The sequence below is a fragment of the Rhinatrema bivittatum genome, chromosome 1 (assembly GCF_901001135.1).
Source record: "Rhinatrema bivittatum chromosome 1, aRhiBiv1.1, whole genome shotgun sequence".
Lineage (NCBI taxonomy): Eukaryota > Metazoa > Chordata > Amphibia > Gymnophiona > Rhinatrematidae > Rhinatrema > Rhinatrema bivittatum.
In genome coordinates, this window is record NC_042615.1 from 815101257 (window position 1) to 815118128 (window position 16872).

General features: G+C 41.2%; 1 protein-coding gene across 3 annotated transcripts in view; it reads left to right on the forward strand.

The window, feature by feature from the left end:
• IL11RA (interleukin 11 receptor subunit alpha) overlaps positions 1-16872 on the forward strand; it is a 183163-nt gene that overhangs the window by 66642 nt on the left and 99649 nt on the right. For all 3 annotated transcript variants that reach the window (XR_003853124.1, XM_029581487.1, XM_029581495.1), the window contains exon 5: positions 14940-15054. Coding sequence is in view for 2 of the 3 variants with exons in the window: in XM_029581487.1 (XP_029437347.1) it covers positions 14940-15054 (115 nt within the window). In the remaining variant the exon portion in view is untranslated. The remainder of the gene's footprint in view (positions 1-14939; positions 15055-16872) is intronic.

A 16872-nucleotide genomic window follows, 5' to 3' on the forward strand; every position in this document is an offset into this window, starting at 1 on the left:
TATCAGGTTAAAATGAGCTATAGTAATCCTAGTAATCCCCTGGGACAGTTTATAATTGTTCAGTTTCCGGTGGAGGGGGGATGGATCGTATATTGTGGTCAACTTGTATGCCCTCAATAAATATCAAGGTAACGTTTTTTCATCCTTGGATGAGGTGTTGGTGTCTAAAACTGTAGGTTACCTAATTATCTGTGGAGACTTTAATATTATAAGAAATCCCTCCTTGGATAACTCTACAGGGACTGGAATATCATTGAAAACCAACTGTTCCAAACTTACATTACTAATGGATAATTGGGATCTTATTGATATTTGGATATAATGCTTTCCTACTGTTAAGAACTATACCTTTTATTCCAGACCACATAATTCTTATTCCCAAATTGATTTATGTTTAGTGGAGAAAATGTTGATTACTCAGGTGATGAGTTCTGAAATCCAGTTCTGAAATCCAGTTTGGATTGAGATAATTTTCACTCATTATGACACAGGGAGACTATTGGAGGCTTAATGGTACTTTATTAATAATCAGATGAGACACATTGCACAAACTTGTCAGATGAAATTATTGAGTATATAGATTATTGAGTATATAGAGCACAATGACCAAAATGACACTTCTCCCTCAACACTTTAGGATTGTTTAAAAGCTGTTGTCCGAGGGAAGTTAATGTCAACACCTACCTACAAAAAAAAGAGAAAAAGAGAGAGAATCAGGTTATGTTTGAGTCAGAAGATAGCCACTTTTGAAGGGATTCATAAACTCATGCTCTCACAATCTATATTTATTTATTTATTTATTTATTATTTTTATTATACCGAGTTTCATGATAGGAATCACATCAACCCGGTTTACAATTAACAATGTGAGTAAAGGCAGAGAGTAACATAGTAAAAACATTTCCCAATTCAACGTCACATATAGAATGAAACTTAACAGATATAATAACAATATTTAGGATGTGAGAAAGTTACAAAAAACAAGGAAAAATAACTAGGATCTGAAAGGGGGAGGAAACTGAAGGAAGAATATTAACATTTTAGCCAACTGTATCAATTAATAAATATGTATAGTATTATAAAAATATAGATGAGTAGCAAAAATGATCAAATATGATGCTGTTGTGAAGTATAATAATAAGATGCTGTGACTGAGTATGAAGTTAGTGGGTTTATTACAGTTCACTAACTTTGTGTTTGTGCTGATGGGTGGGGAATTTAATCCAGTTCTGGGAACGCTTTTTTAAAAAGCCACGTTTTTAGTCTCTTCCTAAAAGTTGGGGCGCATGGTTCTTGTCTTAAGTCCGGTGGGATGGAGTTCCAAAGGATTGGACCTGCTGATGAAAGAGCTCTTGAACTGTAGGATTTATGTTGGTAAGTTTTGGCATGAGGTACCTGAAGTGATTCTTTGTAATGTTCCCTGATGGGTCTGGCGGATGTGTATTTTTTAAAAGGGATTTGTAAGTCAAGTTGAGTGTGTTGATGGATGTTCTTGTAGATAATCATAATGGTTTTGTACATAATTCTGAAGTGGATCGGTAACCAATGAAGGTCTTTGAGGATGGGGGAGATATGGTCGATTTTCCTGGAGTTTGTAAGTATTCTAGCTGCTGTGTTCTGTACCATTTGTAAAGGCTTGGTGTAAGAAGCTGGGAGGCCTAGTAGTAGAGAATTGCAATAATCTAGTTTGGAGAAGATTATTGCTTGCAGGATTGATCTAAAATCTTGCGCGTGGAAAAGTGGCTTTATTCTTTTCAGAATATGTAATTTGTGGAAGCAGTCTTTTGTAGTTCGGTTTATGAATGGTTTGAGGTTAAGACGGTTATCTAGGATGGCTCCTAGATCTCTTACATGGGTGGTTTGTAGGAGGGTAGGTGGCTTTGAGAGCGTGATGTTGTTTTCAGGTGCTATAAGGAGATATTCCGTTTTCGACGCATTAAGGACTAGGTTTAAGCTGGTAAGGAGGTGTTTGATTTTTAATAAGCAACTATCCCAATATTCCATTGTTGACGAGATTGAATCTTTTATAGGGATCACAATCTGTACGTCGTCCGCGAAGAGGAAGTGTTTAAGGCTTAGTTTTGTGAGTAGTTGACAGAGTGGTAGGAGGTATACATTAAATAGGGTGGGTGAGAGGGATGAACCTTGTGGCACCCCTCTGGTGGAGTGGTGATATTGGGATTCTGTATTGTGAATTTTGACCCTATATCCTCTGTTTTCCAGGAAGGTTTTGAACCATGTTAGTGAAGTAGCTGTCACTCCAATATTTGCCAGTTGTTTTAAGAGGAGGTAATGGTTGACGGTGTCAAAGGCCGCCGAGAAGTCGAGGAGGATTAGTAAAAATGCTTTGCCTTTATCAATGCCGGCGAGGAGAAAGTCTGAAAGTGCAAGAAGTAGTGTTTCTGTGCTTGCAGCTTTTCGAAAACCATATTGGTTTGGAGACAGAATGCCGTGGTCTTCCAAGTAGTTGGAAAGTTGGGTGTTCACCAATTTTTCCATTATTTTGGCTATGAATGGAAGGTTGGAAATAGGGCGGAAGTTGTTGGGATCACTTGGATTTAGATTCGGTTTTTTTAGGAGGGGTTTGATTGATGCTGTTTTTAGATCATCTGGGTAGATACCCTGGGAGAGGGAACAGTTTATAATTTCGGCAAGGGATTTTGATATAGTATCAGGAATGAGAAGTAGCATTTTGGAAGGAATTTGATCAAAAGGGTGTGATGAAGGTTTCATTTTCTTCAGCACTGATTGTATCTCTGTGAGAGTGATGGGTTCGAATGCTTTAAGCTGTATATCTTTGTTAGGGAGAAGGTATGTGTTGTCTTGGGAGCTAGTGGTTAGTGATATTTGATTGAGGAGGTCAGAGATTTTTTTGCTGAAATGAAGAGCCAGTTCGTCTGCTTTGGTCTGAGAGAATTCGGGTGGTATATCAGGACTGATAGGTTTAGTGAGATTGGAAACGAAGGCGAATAGGGCTTTTGAGTCAAAGATGAGGTGATGAACCTGACGGGCATAGTAGTCTCTTTTTGTTTTCTGTGTACTGCTTTTGTATTGGTGGAGCGTGCGTTTGTAGTCTGAGAGTGAGGCTGGTGAAGGGGCTTTACGCCATTTTCTTTCTTTCTGCCGAAGTAGTTGTTTGAGATTTCTCAGTTCATCATTAAACCAGGGTTGTCTTTTGGATGCCTTTGAAGAGTGTTTTTTGGTGGTCAGTGGGCAAAGTGTGTTTGCTACTGATTTTGTTATTTTGGACCATGATTGAAGAGCGCTGTTAGGTGTAGAAACATCGATGGATGGTAATTCTGGGGCTAGAAGTTTGCTGAGGAGTTCAGAGTTACATGTTTTTTTGTAGAGGAAAGAAGGTCTTGAGTCAGGCTTGGAATCTGGTTGTAGTAGGGAAAAGCTGGTGGAGATTAAGGAGTGGTCTGACCATGGGACTTGTTGACAGTCAGGTTGATTTGTTTGGGAAATGCCGGCATTTGTAAAGAAGAGGTCGAGTGTGTGTCCTGCTTTGTGAGTGGGTTTGTTGATTTGTTGTTTGAAACCCATTGCGGACATTGCGGTGAGGAAGGCTTCACAGTTCGTTGAAAGGGGAATTTTGTCAACATGTAAGTTGAAGTCACCCAAGATTATAGCTGGGGAGTCAAGGTTTAGGTGTAAAGTTATAGTTTCTAGAATAGGAGAAGTGTCTGACTCTAGCAGGCCTGGAGGGGCGTAGACTAGAAGGGCGTAGACTAGAAGGGCGTAGACTAGAAGGATTATATGTTCAATTGATAGGGGCTAGAGAAGAACTTTGAATGTTAGACTTAGACATTATAGCTCAGCATCTAGAGTTAATTAAACAGGAATGTTTTGAGTGGGGGGAACAAAGCACTAACATTTAAAAAATTAGTCTCCCAAAACCAAGTAGTTAAAATTGAGTAAGGAGGGAGGTATTTTGACCACTATTGTGTGCATTAGGTGAAGGTTTTCACAGTTGTATAATAAATTATATAATGTAGATACATCCATTTCAGAATCTGATATTGATAGTTATCTCCAGAAAACAAGGTTACGAGATTACCAAAAAATTAGCAGATATAGGATCTGGAAATCACATCATTTGAAGTATTGAATGTTATTAACAATCTTAAGCTAGGCATAGCTTCAGGGCTGGATGGTTTCACTGCTTGATTCTATAAGAAATTCACCACAATTCTTGTGCCCCCCCTCCCTGACTAAAATGTTTAATGTTTCAAGGTGGTATCCTGTTACCAGGTACTAATCTAGCAGGAATTTCTGTATTGGCCAAGCCGGGGCCTGATCCTACTCTGTGTGGGTTTTATAGGCCAATATCAGTTCTTTATTGACCTGAAAACATTGGCTAAGGTTTTAGCAAATCGTCTGAATAAAATAGTAGCAACACTAGAACGTTTGGATCAGGCTGGGTTTATTCCAGGTCAGATGGCAGCAGACAATGTTCACAAAATAGTGGATATAATATGGTTGGTAAAAAGGGAACACATCCCAGCTACGCTTTTTTCTGTAGACGCAGAAAAAGCTTTCAATTGTAGTCCATTGGACTTTATTTCAAATATTGAAAGGTATGAATTTTGGGGACCACGTCGTTCAATGGATACAATGGTTACATGAACATCCCCAAGCCTGCGTGAAAGTCAATGGAGGGTATTCAGAGTTGTTTACAGTATATAGGGTTACCCATCGGGGTACCCTCTTTTACCATTATGTTTTGCTTTCTTTTTGGAATCATTAGCAATTCAAATCCATGCAAATGCTACAATAAAGGGAGCTTGTATAAGAGATTCAAATTGCAAACTTTCTCTTTTTGCAGACGATATTTTAAGTACTATCACAGAACCGAATTTATCACTGAAAGGTGCGGTAGCAGATATGAATAGTTTTAATGCTGTGTCGGGGTTCAAGTTGAATTTAGAAAACTTGGAAATTTAGCATATCTCAGTAGCAGGAAATCAGATTATCAAATTGAAACAAGACTATCCCTTTAAATGGGCTAACAGATTAAATACTTAGGGATTTATCTGAGTAAGAAGACTGACGTGAATTATTTCCCACTGATAAAAAAGAATACTGCAGGTTCTGGAAAAATGGGATGGCTGTAGGCCGTCTTGGTTGGGGTGTGTAGCTGCAGTTAAAATGAACATACTACCCTGATTGTGTTATTTATTCCAAATCCTTCCAATACATATTTTGACCCATTTACTAAAATTATGGCAAAAGCGTATATTTGATTTTATTTGGAGGAAGAGACCACCTACAGTGGCACATATAATATATTGTTTCAGACTAAAGTGAGAAGAGGCTTGAGTGTTCCCGACCTCAAATGGCATTACAAAGCCTCTCAGTTAAGAGTCATAATTGATTGGAATAAGAGGGGTGAACAGAAACATTGGGTTTTACTGGAGCAATCTTTAATGGGTAATATGCCTCTTTGGGTTATGATTTGGCAACCAAAAAAATCATGGAGACTAATAATGACTATTCCTCCATCCACAGACTGCACGTTAAGAATCTGGGGTCAATGGTGCACAAAATTTCTACAGTTCTTCAATTTACCACAATGTAGAATTTAAACCAGGTCTGTCTATCTTTTTAGAAATGGTTAGAGCATGGGTTGTGGAACACTTTTGAAGAGTGGGAGATACTGTTAAATTTAAGGATTTGGATAAAAATATCATTTTACAAGTACTGATAACTTTTTTTTACCTTATCAGAGGTGAAAGGGGATTTATTTATGGACAAGACACACGTTGAGTATTGATGTGATAATGCTGATAAATTGAAGGGTACCATTTCAATGTTATATGCCATTCTTAATAGGGCCTCTCCAGCTTATGTTTAGGCTTGGGAAAAAGATTTGGGATTAGTTATATCTGAAAATGAATGGGATTCAGCATTTTTAAAAATGCGGAAACATTTGATTTCTGCATCTATACTACAGATTAGTTATAAGGTTTTATTGGCTGGTATTTAACTCCTGAGCATCTACTTAAAGCTTACTCAAACTCAGTTGATAAATGTTGGAGAGGATGTGGCACAATAGGTTCTACTACCACATTTGGTGGGATTATCCCATCATAGTCAAACATCGAAGTATAATTTTTTCTTTACTAAAAAAGATTACAGGATTATATATTGTTCCATCCCCCAAATGTGCGCTTTTGAATATCCCTTCTTTTCAAGAACTTCATTATGAATGATCACTGGTACAGCAGATATTAATAGTTGCTTGCTGTGAATTGGCATAATCATTGGAAGAAAACAGAAGCAACTTCATTATCAGCCACAATTAAAAGGTTATATATATATATATATATATATATATATATATATTTTTTTTTTTTTTTTAAATTTTAAAACCTTTATTATCTGCCCTTCCTATGTTCAGGACGGGGTACAACAAAACACACATAATGAGTTACACGTAAATAACAGACAATACATTAAAATTCACTGAAACATAAAATGAAAAATAAAATATAAGGTTGCAATAGTGGAAGTATCAGATCTCTGCCATTATGTACTAATCAAGGGAGGCCTGGGATAATTATATATTGGCAGCCTGATTCGGGAATGCTTTCCTAAAGTTATGTTTTTAGGGCTTTTCTTGGAGGATTCTTAATTCATTTTGTAGGGAGTTCCATAGGAGAGGGCCTGCAGAGGAAAACGTGCATTCTCTAATCTCGTCCAGATGGACTACTCTTGGGGAAGGAACGTCAAGAAGTGTCTGAGAGGAGGATTTTAGGGATCTCATAGGAACGTGGATTTTAAGAACAGATGAGATCCAGGGAATGTGAATATTGTGAATAGAGAGGTGTGTGATAGTGACCAGCTTGTATTGGATATGATGTAGAATAGGAAGCCAGTGGAGAGATTCCAGCACGGGGCTGATGCGGTCACGGATTGGAGCTCCTGTCAGGACCCTAGCAGCTGAATTCTGTATGATCTGTAGGGGACGGGTAGTATAGGCAGGAAGGCCCAATTAAGAGAGAATTGCAGTAGTCGATGCTGGAGAATAAGAGGGATTGTAGAACAGAGCGGAAATCATTTGGATTGAGAAGAGGTTTTAGATGTCGGAGGAGTCTTAATTTGTGAAAATAAGATTAAGTGAGAAATTTCACATGGTCATGCATTGAGAGGGCCGGGTCAATAACGACTCCAAGGTTACAGGCATTCTGAGTGAACAAAATTGTCTGATTTATTAAACTGAAAACCTGTGTGATGTATTTAGAATTGGAAATTATGATAGGATAATGATTTCAGTTTAGATTTTGTTTATCGAGTGAGTTAACTCTCACCGCGATTAAGATGAAAGTTATAATAAAAAAAAAAGTGAAGGCATGTGGGCTCCATTTGTGTATTGGAAAGAAAATCAATGATCAGTTTGCATTTAATAAGAGATGTCGTATGTACCTGTATCACAGATTATATGCCTTCTGCTGTCTTTTTGTAACATGATATAGCTCTTTGTTCCCCGATTCTTCACTAGAAGTATATTTTGCAGTTGATTTAAAGCAGTATTTACCTTATTGACGTGGATTTGTTTATTAGGCTTACTTACCAAGATGGCATGACACAATAGTGTTGTTGTTGGGGGGGGGGGGGGGGGCAGGAGGAAGGGTTGGGGAGTTTTGGGATTAAATAGGGAAGAAAATGTTTGGCTTCAGTTATGAATATTTTGCTGTAAGTTTAACGGAGTTTATTACATAATTTAAATTATTTATAGCTTGCTGCCTTCACTCCGGTTTACAGGTAAAACAACATGTTACAGCTTAGAACAGTTAACAGAAATAATACCATATAACTTTTTGAATAACAATACAATATAAACTTTGACCTTTAAAGAACGAGATAATAGGTGTAAACACACATTTGCGGCAAAGTAACTACGTGTCTGTTATGGAACGTTGAGGGAGGATGGTACATCTGCAATGATTGTGGTATGACATCGCTGTCTGCCGGTTTTGCGACCGTCTTTGATTGTTATCATGGTGTAGCACTAATGGTTAAATTATAATGTTTTAAGTGGTAATAAATTATAACTGTCATCCGTCAAGTGATTGTCTGAGTTGTAAATTTAACTGTCTGTGGTTGGGTCTGGTGCGTGTGATTAGCCAATTCCGTCTTTGTAGGCTTGTCTGAATAGCCATGTCTTGAGATCTTTTTTGAATGTTTTGTTGTTGAGCTGGGTACTTAGGTATTCAGGTAGTGAGTTCCATAGTGTGGGTCCAATTATTGAGATGGCTCTTTTTCGTGTATTAGTTAGTTTGACATTCGATATTGATGGTACATTAAGAAGCAGTTTGTTGGTGGTTCTTGTCGTGCATTGGGGTCTGTGTTTCTGTATTATGTTTTTTAAGGCTGTGTTATCAGCGTTGCATATTGTCATGTAGAATGGTTAAGGTTTTATATTCTATTCTTTTTTCCACTGGGAGCCCGTGTAGACTTTTTAGTATCGGGGTGATGTGGTCGGACCTCCTGTGGCCGGTGAGTATTCTAGCTGCTGCATTCTGCAATAGTTGAAGAGGTCGGAGGATTGTTTTGGGTAGACCTATCAGCAGAGAGTTGCAGTAGTCGAAAGTAGTGAATGTTAGTGATTGTAGAACGGATCTGAAATCTTGATAATTCAATAGAGATTTTAGTTGTTTTAGGATTTGCAGTTTGTGGAATCCTTCTCTGACTTTCATTGAAATGTGTTTTTTGTGGTTTAGTTCAGGGTCTATCCAAACTCCTAGGTCTTTGACGTCGCCTTTTAGTTTGATGCATATGTTGTCTATCTGTATGGAGTGATTGGTGTTTACTCCTGAGTTTTTCCTTTCTAGCAGTAAGCATTCTGTTTTGTCCATGTTTAGACATAGCTTCATGTGGATTAACATGTTTTTTATGGACTTGAAGTGGGAAGCTGCGAGTTTCAGTGTATCCTCGATGGTGGTGGTTATTGGCAGAAGTAGTTGTATATCATCTGCATACATGTAGTATGTTACGCCGAGGCTTGAGAGGAGTTGGCAGAGTGGTAGTAAGTATATGTTAAAGAGCGTGGCTGAAAGTGCGGATCCTTGTGGTACTCCAGTTTCGAGGGGAAAGGCTTCTGATGAGTAGTTGTTTAAGTTGACTTTGAAGAATCTATTTTTGAGGAAGGAGGTGAACCAGGTGAGGGTTTTTCCATGAGGCCGATGCTGGCAAGTCTGGATATTAGGTTTTTGTGGTCTACCGTGTCAAAGGCGGCAGAGAGGTCAAGTAGGATGAGTATGTGACTTAGATTGTTGTCAAATCCTTTTAATATTGTGTTTGATACGTTGATCAATAGTGTTTCAGTGCTGTGATTTTTCCTGAAGCCGTGTTGGGTTGGGTGTAAGATGTTGTTGGAATCCAGATGTTCGTTGAGTTGCTTCAGGGCCGCTTTCTCAGTCAGTTTAGCGAGTAGAGGTAGATTGGAGATCGGGCGATAGTTGTTCAGATCATCATGGTTTAGGTTCTTTTTCTTCATTATGGGTTTGATTGTTGCAATTTTTAATTTGTCTGGTAGCTCACCTTCATCGAGGGATTTATTTATTATGGCAGCGATGGTTGGCGTGATGGTTTGAGCTATATTCTTTAGATCATTTGTTGGGTAGTGTCTAACTCATGTTGAGCTGGGTTGATTTTTTTTATGAGCTTTTCTGTTTCAGTTGCTGAGATAGGATCGAAGTTAGACCAAGGTGTTATGTTTTTGAAGGCTGTCTGGTCATCTGGGATCGAAGATTTATGGATATTTCCTGTTATTTTACTGATTTTGTTTTTAAAGAATATGGCTAGGTCTTGGCTTATATTTATGGATTTCGGAGGTAGGTTGTTGTTTTCTGATATAAGGTTGTTTACTAAGTTGTATAGTGATTTGGAGTTGTTTGAGGAGTTTTTGATTTTTTTGCTGTAGTAATCTCGTTTGGTCTCATTGATCATTTTTTTATAAGTAGCGAGTTGCGTGTGGTAACGTTCCAGGTTCAATGGACATTTGTTTTTTAGCCATTCTTTTTCTTTCTTCCTTAGCTTGGATTTTGCTTCTCTTAGCTGTGTGTTGTTTTTATCTCTATTGTTCAGAAAAAACATGGTCAAACTGGTGAGGCTTATGACTTAAGATGAAAAGGAAGACTGTTCAAGTAACACTCTGTCATCTGGTTGATGCAGACAGAGAGAAGGAAGATCTGTCAGATGAATTCACACTCCCAGGAGGGAAGGATGCTAACATCATGAGAGAGAGCTTGGAAAGGCGGAAGAATCCCGGAAGTTGTTACCTAAAGGTGTTTTGCTGTGCTGCATGTGCATTGCGGTTAGTGGCTGATGATGCACCAAAACGAGAAAAGTCAGCCACTCGACCGACTGCAAAAGCATGTATGGTAGGCAAAGAGTTATGAAACCAGACAGGCACGGTAGTTCTGAAAAAGTTAGAACTGATGAAATTGCATTCTTGCCGTAACTGCGGGAGATTTGTCGTGACATAGTGTTATCAAACAATGATCTTCACATGCATAGGCAATGATGACTGGAGCTCTGCAGCCTGCTGAAAAGGCAAGTAAAAAAACCCACTGCAGTCTGAGATTTGTGCGGAACGTGGTTGAGATGTCAGCTGGATATAGCAAAATGAGCCACGGCAGCAAATCATTTTTCAGAGCATATCAGTAAAAAAAAAGATAAACCATGAAAAATACCTTTTTTGAAAATGAAGTGATTCTCTCAGCCATATAGCTAGATCTCTGGCCTTAAGTGCTGTTGTCTGAAGTACACACATCCTCTTTTGCTTACATGGCAGAGGATAGGAGCTGCTAATGGAGTGATATCCTGCATGCAGAATCATCTGATTCCTATTAGTGCATTGTACTTGCTACCTCTTCAGAGGAGGAGGATGACAAATTGGAGTCTTTCCTTAAATTAAAAGAACATGTCCAGAATTTGCAGTTCCAGCAGCTTGAGTAACAAAAATCTCATTCTAGCAGTAGCACGCAGCCTAACAGGATCAAGAAGATTGGTCCATTTTTGGATTCATTTGCAGGGGAGCTAAAATTGAAGAAAAAGATAAATATTTTTGAAATACTAGGAAATGCAGAAAATCTCAAGGTGTGACCTCTTTATTAATTGGCTTTATCGGAGCCAGAAATGCCAAGGTAGTGTTGATTGGGCCTTTTCTGGATTAAAATTCACATGATCACCACAAAGATCTAATATGAAGGAAGATACCTTGGATCAGTGGTTCTCAACCTTTTTTCTGTCGGAACACACCTGACAGATGTTCTCACATGCGTGACACACTGAACACATGATCGTCACGGGGCTAAATGTAAACATATAATCTGTATCTACAGGTTCTCACAGGACAAGCAGGATGGTTGTCCTCACAAATGGGTGACATCGAGGATGGAGCCCAACCACGGAAAACTTCTGTCAAAGTTTCAGGAACTTTGACTGGCCCCTACTGGGCATGCCCAGCACGGCACTAACCCTGCAGCCAGCAGGGGTCTCCCTTCAGTCTTCTTTTTTCCGCGTAGCAGTAGCCACGCGGTTAAGGAGCTCTTACCACATTCCTGAGGCCTGTTGGCAGTCGACCATCCCGCGGCTAAATTTTTGGCATACGGCCATGGCGTCGGGGTTCCGTCAGTGCCCGGACCGTACACGTACTATGTCCATCACAGACCCACATAGAGTCTGTGTTTTGTACAGGATCCACCCTGACCCCCCAACAATGGCTACAGAACAGAAGTAGGACATTCCCCGTTCTATTTACCATACAAAAAAGATATTTCTGGTGACATCTCAATAACAGTAACATAAACACTCTCTCCTACCAGGTGCAATAGCCCTCCTTATGAAAAAACAGTCATTTACCACCAATGCATGTTCTATTGAGAAAACACAACAAATAATATTGACACAAATGCCTGCATGCTAGTAAAATACCTCACCTCGGACACACACACACACAGAATCGACCTTGACCAAGTACAGAAAGGCCACAAATTACAAATATGGGAACAAACTGGAATGGAAACCCAAAAAAGCCACTTTGCATTCTGTGCAAAACAGAAATATAGCATCTTCCAGGATCTTAAATAATGTACACAAACTAATGCACACAAAGTTACACCTGCATTATGGAACTCAAACAGTAACAACCCTGCCTATGAAAAGGCAGCACTGCAAAAATTACACCAGGCCCTAAACACCAATACATCTCCTATTAGGAAAACAGAACAAGCCAAGCTGCTATAGATCCCCTACCAAGAAACTACAAGCTCGCAGAACACCCTCAGCTGGGTCACACACGCAGAACTCAGACAGACCCTCACCAAATACAGAATAAAGTGGCGCTGTACTCCTGCAGGCCCTGGCAAAGTGGCCAGCCAGCAGCGAATGCGATTTCAGCAGCAGTAGCTTGCATGCATGGCCTTTTCTTCTTCCCGCGTGCCAGGTAAATATCACTTCCTCTTCCAGGACACGGGGGGCGGGAAGAAGAAAAGGTCACGTTCCTGTTGCCGGCTTCCACAAAACACCCCTGCCGTTCCCCTCGGGGCTCGAATGTGCTGATAGCCCGGGCAGGAACGGCAGCAGTGTTCGTCTCGCTGAGGTGAAAGGAGGGGGGGGGGGGGGGGGGAGGGGGGGAGAGTAGCGGGTGTGCGACACACCCATTGAGAACCGCTGCCTTGGAGAATGCATTGACTGTGTGGTTGAATAGAAATTTGAGCAAGGAGCAAGCCAGGAGTAACATGGGGGGATGATTCTTAAAGAGCTGCACCACTCGTACATTTCTGTACAAGAAATGCCCCCATCTGCTTTTGAAAGTGTGTTCTTGCCTCATCCGAATGTACACAAACCTGACTCCATCATACCAAACACTGACCTATCGTTATGAGAACTACTTTGGAACCTTTTAAAGGTTTTACCGTCGTAGCGGTGCTTTTGCTAATGCCCCAATGCCAAAAGCAAGGGGAGGTTGGGGTTTTCCCCCCCCCCCCTTAAAATCTGTCTGTTTGGATTGTTTTCCTTTTGGCCGCTGCCTATTGTTTCTTAGAAGTTTACAGCACAGTTTTGTTCAAATTGTAAATTGTTGTGCTTGGAAGAAAAGTTGCTAAACTATTTCTTTGTTTGTTAATAAAGCAGTAGAATTTTCATTCTGAAACCAGAACCGAACCAGTGCAAAATAATCCTGGTCACCGGTTACAACATTTTTTTTTTTTTTGGCCTTATGCCAAAACTGAACCGGAACTGTGTTGGAAGCGAGCCAAAATACTTAAAGGTGTGATGCCCTGGCTGGGAGGGCCTGCTTGAGATGACAGGAGGCAGAAGATGGCACTTGATGATAAACACTATAAACCTACAGGGAATGGCCAATTTTAAGTTCAGCTAGCTTCTGAGTTGGGCACATTGCCTCTCCCTCTCCTCGTTTCCTTGTTGTCAGTCAGGACAAGGTGTGCAGCAGAATTCATAGATTTCTAAGGGTCTGCACATGGGCCCACGGTATGAATGCGTCGAATGTAGTCCCCAGAACTGGACTGAGAGACATCGGCTCATGCCCCACAAGCCATCTATTTAAAGCCCTGCTGAACTTGAGCTGGATTTACACCAGTGATAGCTGAACAGAAACCAGTGAATCTTGCCTTGGTCTTAATGGCCCTCAATGCCGAAGCTGCCTGCCTTCAGAGATCCATGGAGAAGGTCACCGTGCCTTTGCACGCTTCATGGTAAAAGAGGTTCTCAACTGCTAGGCAGCTCCAGGCTTCTGCACAGAGAGGGCAGGCACTCGCTGGAAATGCAAGGGCTTCGCAGGGGAGGAGCCCTCAGATTTCCACAGAAGCCTGAACCTTCTTAGTGTTACGACTATGGCTGCTATGCAGCCTCCTCACCACCAGAGGTCCCTCACGAGCTGGCCCAGTCTGTCCTACCTATCTGCTCCATGACCTGGACTTCCTATATAACCCTGCCTAGCCAATGCCTCAGTGCTTCGGCATCGAGTTCCTTTGGGTTCCCTGCTCTAGCCTCTCATTTCCCTCTGTGTGCCTTTGGGCCTTCAGTTCTGCCTTCGGGCTCTGTGTCCTGGCTCCTTGCCTTGCTGCCTTCGGCTTCCTGTCCTGGATCCCTGCCTTGCTGCCTTCCTGTCCTGGATCCCTGCCTTGCTGCCTTGCTGCCTTCCTGTCCTGGATCCCTGCCTTGCTGCCTTCCTGTCCTGGATCCCTGCCTTGCTGCCTTCCTGTCCTGGCTCCTTGCCTTGCTGCCTTTGGGCTCCGTATCCTGCCTTTTTGCCTTGCTGCCTTTGGGCGTTTGTGTTTTCTGTTCAGTGTAAGTCTTGTCTTGGTTTTATCTAGTGCAGTCATTGTCTGTCCTGCTCTCCTTGCTTCCCTCATTCCAGTTCACACATACCTACATTCAGTCTCACACTTACCTGCACGCTGTCCGGATTCCACCCGTACCTGCACCCAGTTCCAGTGTTCAGACCACACTTACCGGCACTCACATCCACGCGTACCCCCATGCAGCTCCAGTGTTTCCCAAGCTCACCCTTACCCCCCACGCACCTTGTTCCAGAGACTCATTCCAGCCAGCACCTGACACCGGAGACTTCTTCAAGCCAGCTCCCAGCACTAGAGACCCCACTCCAGCCAGCACCCAGCTCTACAGACTCCACTCCAGCCAGCAGTAGAGAGTCCTCTCCAGCCATTATCAGAGACTTTACTGAGATTCCTGTCCTCCCTATCCTGAGTCACCCCTGCAGGTGGTGTTCACCACACCGGGCTATCGCCCAACCGTAACACTTAGCACTCCCTGAATTATGTGTGCGGAGCCATTAAACCGGTAATTTCAGCCCTTTTGGGAAGACGAAGGGTTAATAAAAAAAGTAATATTAAAGGAGCCAAAATGCAGAAACTCTTTCAGAGCTGTGTTATCTTTCATACCTTTAGACCGTCCCGGAAAGCCGTCTGTCTCGTGCAGGGTTTCGAATTACGAGAATTTCTCCTGTTCCTGGACATCAAGTCTGGAGACTTTCCTTCCCACCAGATACACAGCATCATACAGGTAAGGGCTCCAATGACACGTTGCATCTCACAGGTAAGGGCTCCCCGGGGATACACTGCATCATATGTTAGGTCCCACATTTATAACCCAAAGGGGTACATTTTCAGACTCCTAGTTGGGAACTGCGTGGGTATAAATGGCGGATAGAAAGCATGGCAGAATCTGCAAAAGTAGGTTTTCGGCTGTCTGAAAGCCTGTAGATTCGTTCACAGCCTCTGTACTCTTGGCTAGAATATAAAAGAGGCAGTCCACGGGCAGAGGACCAAGTGCATACTTTTAATTTTTATAAATGTGCACACAGAGCAGATGTGCACACTTTATGCCATTAGTTAGCACCCTGTAAGCATATAATTTATTGTATAGCAAGCTGAAACGGAGTGGCTTTGTGCAGGCTTAAAGAGCAGGCATGAAAATTGAGAGGCTCTCCCCCCCTACTGAAATGTTTCCCCCAAATGAGTTTGGTTCTTCAGTTGTGCTGTGCCTCATGTCTCAGGACTCATTCCTGCACCCATTCAGTATGCAGTCGGTACTGGTTCCAGCCCCCTTCTTGGCCAGTTATGGTTCTCACTCAAAACGAAGGGGCTGCTTAAATACCATGCGAATTTAGAAACAGCTCCTGCTTTCTGCCCAGATATTACTCCAGGAGGCTCCCTGCCAGCCAGCCAGCCAGCCAGCTAGCTTCCATTTTCAGTGATTAAAAATACCAGACCAGTAAATTGTAATTGTGTAAATTGGCAAGGCGGTAGTTACCAGGTGTGTTGGGCAGATGGTAAGTATGACGCTTCCTTATCTTAAAAAAATGCATTGAAATTAAAAAAAAAAAAAAAAAAAAAGTACAGCCATTGGATGGGATTATGTTTTATGGATACTTAGAAGTTTGGATGTCTCCCAGCTGAATAGTGAAAGTTGGTCTTTAATTCAGGAGGCTCTTTGATATGCAAGTCCCTGAGCTCCCTCTCTTTCAGTTCTCTGGAAATTTTTGACTATTTCAGACACTTCATTTGATTTTTTTTTTGTCCTTATTGAGTAAATGGCACCAGGATTTACAGTGATCAATTACAGTTACATATTTTTCTAGCTGTCTTGCAAACATTAATACTGTAACTAAGAATGTGCTACTGCATGAACTTCAATACACATGTTTGACTTGTTTCTGTATAATCTCCTAACAGAGTCTCTCCAAAATAGCCCCTTCCATAGCCTATTTGAAATATTTCACGGCTCCTGGCACATTTTATGGTCCTGTTTGGTGATACAGTGCTTTAGTGTATGGAGGAGGTGCCAGATGTTCATCTTCCCCTTTGCACCTGCTTTGATACTGTTGAGGAGTTTCCTGTTTCATTTCCTGGAAAAGTTGTGGAAAGGTTCTGTACTTGGAAAGCAGACTATTCTCCACTTTTGGGGGATCCCCACATACTATCAGTTTCATGTTTTAGAGGAATGCTCTTCACTCGTTAGCCGTAGTGGAGAAGTTCGAAGCTAAAAAGGCCTCTCCAAGGTGTAACTTGGAATTTTTGCATATTTGGTTCCCATACCTGAGCACGAAGTGAACCCTTAAATAATTTAGACAGTTTCAGCTCTTGAACTGACTGGTTTTTTGGTTCAAATTACGATTTTGTTTTTGTTGTTATGCTGGTTGGGGTTTGAAGAGCGGGACTACTTTGTTTATTATTTTTTCTATTTAACAAATTTATAAACTGCCTCCCTGATTTGGTTAAAATCGCCCAAAATAGCAAACAAATCACCGGCAAAATAAAGACTGAAAATACTACGCAAAACATGACAACGCAGTTATGACATCACCTTCACGTCTGATTT